Here is a 4956-nt window from a genome sequence, read left to right as displayed (position 1 = left end):
AATGCTAAATTATCAAGCCTAGCTTTGATGTCACATTTTTAAAATAAACTGTTCAGTGTCCAGTAATAAAATTAATAAACTGTTGAAAGATTGTTCATTCCTCATCAGAGTAGAGGGTGAGGGGCCACAAAAAGTCTAGAACCGGCACTGTTTCGCATCATCTTAATCGAGCGTCAAGTAAACTAAGTAAGTGTGCAGAACTATACCTTATTATTACATGTTATATAGTCTCTGTTATGTAGTATCTATGTTACATGTTACCTAAGCCGAATTTAGCTATAGACGGTATGGGCGGCTGCCTAAAGCGGCCTTTTTCAAGAGGTGACAAATTCCGAACTCTAAAAAAATTCTAAAAGTAAAAGCAAAACAAGTTATGAAAAAATTTAAAAAAAAAAACTTTTTTTTTTAAGTCTTTTGTAGAAACATTTTCACATTGAGGTTTTTTGTTTTTTTTAGTCCAATATTTAGTATCTCATTTTTCTTAAGATCGTTAGCAAGGATTAGCTCTTCAATATCAGCAAAAAGAGCAACTTCGGAAGAGTTTGATTTGACAGAGGTATTTCGTAATTTTAAGTTTAATTACTTAGTTTTTTATTTTAAAATTTATTTTTAAACTAAAAATTGAATTAAAAAATTGAATTAAAATTTATTTTCATTGTTTAACAAAAAAAAATTAATAATAATAATAAATACCATTTTAAATACTTTATCCTTCAATAATAAATTTTTTCTTTAAAACTTTAAAAAATAAATATTTTTTTACTCGTAAATCTTAAAAAATTAATAATTTTTTTCTTGTAGATCTTAACACTAGACTGATCAACTTTCATGAAAGCAGATTTTCTCAAAAAGATTACTAGTTGATCAAAAATGAAAGAACCTTTTCGTTATTAGAAATTATCTGGGGTCGCCACCCCCCTCTGCCTATACCGTTCCGAACCCCGTCTATATTTACGTAAATGTAAATGTATACACATATACTTTGTGCTTCTAAATTGCGTCACAAGCAAAGAAGCAAATATGTTTGTGAACATATATACGTATGTATCAATATGTAGTGTATATATATATATATATATATATATATACATACATACATACATACATACATACATACATACATACATACATACATACATACATACATACATACATACATACATACATACATACATACATACATACATACATACATACATACATACATACATACATACATACATACATACATACATACATACATACATACATACATACATACATACATACATACATACATACATACATACATACATACATACATACATACATACATACATACATACATACATACATACATACATACATACATACATACATACATACATACATACATACATACATACATACATACATACATACATACATACATACATATATACATACATACATATTTACACACATTTCCGAAAGTAACTTGATCGAAAGTATCTTCACATTTCACTCGCTGTCACGGTTACTTTCATTATGCCCAAAGAATTATTTTGGCGCCTATAGGACAAAAAAAAATCCAGGAGCGAGTTTTGATAAAAGGAACAATAGAAACAACAGGTAACTGGTATTTTTTGGACTTATTCAGGCACGATAATAAAAAACTATATAAAGGGGCTTCCTTCTTCATTGCCATTATTAAAACAGAATATCTAGCTATCTAACGAGTAGAAGAAAAAAAAAGAAAGCATGGCAAGCATGTGCCTTTCAATCATTAAAAATAAATTAATCTTTTCCTTATTTGGGTTGTTGGTTATAAGCGATATCTTGATAACGTTTCTACCTTACTTCACCTGTGAACACGTATCCCAGATTACTGTAAGCTAAATCAACTTTTAAAATTCTTTAGATAATTTTGTTTTTTCATATTTTGGGAATGATTAATTTGCATAAATACAAAAAGTAAAAAATAATCATAAATGTTTTTATGGCAAATAAAAAGTTAAAACTATAAAAACAATCATAAAAATTTAAACACGGTATTGTAAAGTTAACAACAAAAAGTTTGGATAAACTTATCAATTTATATTAATTTATTAATAATAAAACATAATCTCAAAAATTTTAATGAATTAAAATGATAAAAACTTAAGATAAATATCTAATTACATAAGTAAGAAAAAAAATCTGTTTGCTAATCTCTTTACGTTTTCAGTCAACTCAAGTTCGGTTGAGAATACGCGTTTACAAGCGTTTGGAAGCGTTTATCAGCATTAATGAGCGTATATGAGCGTTTATGTGCGTTAATGAGCAATAAATACGCATTCAAGTATTCTTTTCATCTTAGTGAGAACGACTCAATGGCTAGGTAAGTGCTCACAAACGCTCACAAACGCTATTTCGGCAAACGTCAGAGGGTGACCTACATTAGAGACTGATTATTGAAAAAAATTAAATAATTAAAGCTAACCACTTTTACTCAAGTATTATTGAGCCAGCACTAAAATTACGGTACAACGCAACGATAAGTTCGTGCGATTGTCACCAAACCGGAAATTTTTCTGTACACGTTGTGTCATGCCATAAATTTTTCCTTAAAGTAATAGGCTATTGTAACAATAGCAATTAAAGATCATTATTGTTGATTTGTTCACTTTGTTGAGTAAACCAATAGGAATTGACAGGTTTTAATTACCAGATATTTGCAATTTCAATTTAAACTTTCAAATTTTTTTTTGAAAATTTTTAGACTTGCGTTGGAATGGTAGGAACGAAAACGACGGAGTTGCCCAAATTGAGCTTCTTCACATCAGCAATAACGGAGATAAACGATAAAAAAGGTGGGTTAGTTCATAAAAGAAATATTTTTACGAATAAAAAACTATAGTTTAAAATATTTTGAAATTTTTGAAGTCAATAAAAAAAAGTTAACAAAAAGAGGAACATCTATAAAACGAAACGGAAACGAAAACGAAACCGATATTTTTACACATCAATAGTTTTATTCTTTTGAGAAAATAAAGTATACTGTCTAATCTTAACACGAAAAAGTTTTTAAGCGAAAAATACAAATTTAAATGTAAATTCTACAAATATATACTCTAGAACATTCTTTCAAATTACCCTTTCATTTTAAAAGAACGATACATTAACAATAAAGCAACATTTAATTTCTTACTGCAACACCTACTTTAACGGTAGCTTCGTTTAAGCCTGTTGGGGTTTTTGTTGACAGAAATGTGTGTTCTAAAAAAATCTTATTTTCTTCATTTTTCGCTGATGAAACAAAAGTTGTGTTAAAATTTAGATATATTTGATTCAGCAATTTATTTTTTCTAGAATCTTCTAATCATGGTGAACTCGTAAGCTCCCAATATATGGTAGAAAGAGCAATCTGCTTCTTTTCTATTTTATTTTACATTATCCTACTATTAACTTGTCTGAGAGATGAGCCGTTATCAATTGATTCAATCACCGACTTAAAAAAAAAACGACATATTTGTTTTTGCAGAGTTTTTCTTCTTGGATTGGCTTGTGAGTTTGACTTCTATTTTTATTTTTTTAAAAAAAGGGATTTTCGGCTTGTTTACCACTCTCTTGCATTTTTTTTTTCCCCTCGATGATACCAATTTAAAATTTAAATGTAAAATCATAATTGCTGTTCTCCAGAAAGTAAAAACGATATTTTAACATCATACTAATTAACACTCCATTTAAATTATGTCGCTATATGGTGGAAATCTTCATATTTTTACATTTATGTTAAATTATGTTAAATTATGTTAAATTATGTGGAACCTTCATACAAAAAGAAGAATCCTTTAAAACAGAAGTTTTGTGTTTTAAAAAAAAAAAGTTTAAATCGTAATTGCAGTTATCTAGAATGGCCTGATGTGTTAATTACTTTTACCTACTAAAACGTGTTAATTACTTTTACCTACTAAAACGTGTTAATTACTCTTACCTACTTTTAATTACTTTTACCTACTAAAACGTGTACTTTTACCTACTTTTTGTTTTCTTGCGTTTGATTAAGTCAAAAAATGTTGTTTTTAGTTGTAGCAACTTTAACGAAGTTTGTGGTGGCAATCGAGAATCATAAACAAAAGCATCGAGACGAAAGTTATTGGCAATTTACGTACTTTCTAAACTTTCCCCAGATCTTTTGCATTCTTCTATTTTTTTGTCAACAGATATATTCCCTGTGTATTGCTACAAACACCGTCTAGTTCCTTCTGGACGTTTTTTTTTTCTAGAGCATATGTTAAGTTTATTATTAATATAAAGTTTAAAAAAATTAAAATTTGCTGATGTTGTACAGATTTGATATTTATACATTTTTACATTGATACTTTCATTTTGACGTTAAAACTCATTTTACCTCCTCTATTTTTATTTTTGATTATTTTAACCCCTACTATTTAAATCCTTCTATTTACCATCCTTCTATTTATAATCATTTTGATTTACTTCTTAAAAACTTTATAAAAATTAAAACAGATTTCAAAGAAATTTTTTTTCTCTAAATGCAGTTTTTAATTGGTGTTTCCTATTAAAGAAATGTGTAACTTTTTACACCAACTCTAAAACCGTTTTCGTTCATTTATTTAAAATATCTAAATACCAATAGTGTATTTAGTATTTTAATTAATTATTATTTAGGTATTTAGATATTTTAAATAAATGAACGAAATAATAAATAATGTTGAAGGGCGAGTGATTTTTAAATTCAGATTTTATTTGGAACTGAACAGCTTATTCGGGACAAAGACCACAAGTTACTCAAAATTGAAAAGGACATTTTAACAGTCACAGTAAGTTTTTGTAGGTGCGTATGCCCCCTCTGCCTTTACCCAGCTTCAACAGTCCTGTAGTGTGGTATTTATAATAAATAAATATACTATAGCAATTCCAAAAAAAATGAAGCTAATTTTACATCATTGACAATTAATAATGTAAAATAAGCTTAAGCTTTTGTTTTTGTTT

General features: G+C 27.7%; 1 protein-coding gene across 1 annotated transcript; it reads left to right on the top strand.

Moving 5' to 3' along the window:
• Positions 1-1650: 1650 nt before the first annotated feature.
• LOC149887319 (uncharacterized) lies at positions 1651-4385 on the top strand. The gene is made up of 4 exons (XM_090090964.1): positions 1651-1848; positions 2720-2810; positions 3310-3504; positions 4027-4385. Exons 1-4 carry the CDS (start codon positions 1720-1722, stop codon positions 4197-4199), a joined length of 588 nt encoding a protein of 195 aa, XP_089947090.1. The 5' UTR covers positions 1651-1719; the 3' UTR covers positions 4200-4385.
• The last annotated feature ends 571 nt before the right edge of the window (positions 4386-4956 follow it).

Source organism: Hydra viridissima, unplaced genomic scaffold (assembly GCF_058129835.1).
Source record: "Hydra viridissima isolate aposymbiotic clone 2 unplaced genomic scaffold, HvirCarnegie_v1 scaffold_6, whole genome shotgun sequence".
Taxonomy (NCBI): Eukaryota; Metazoa; Cnidaria; class Hydrozoa; order Anthoathecata; family Hydridae; genus Hydra; species Hydra viridissima.
Note: the sequence above shows the minus strand (reverse complement) of the source record. Positions and strands in the feature narration are given on the sequence as shown.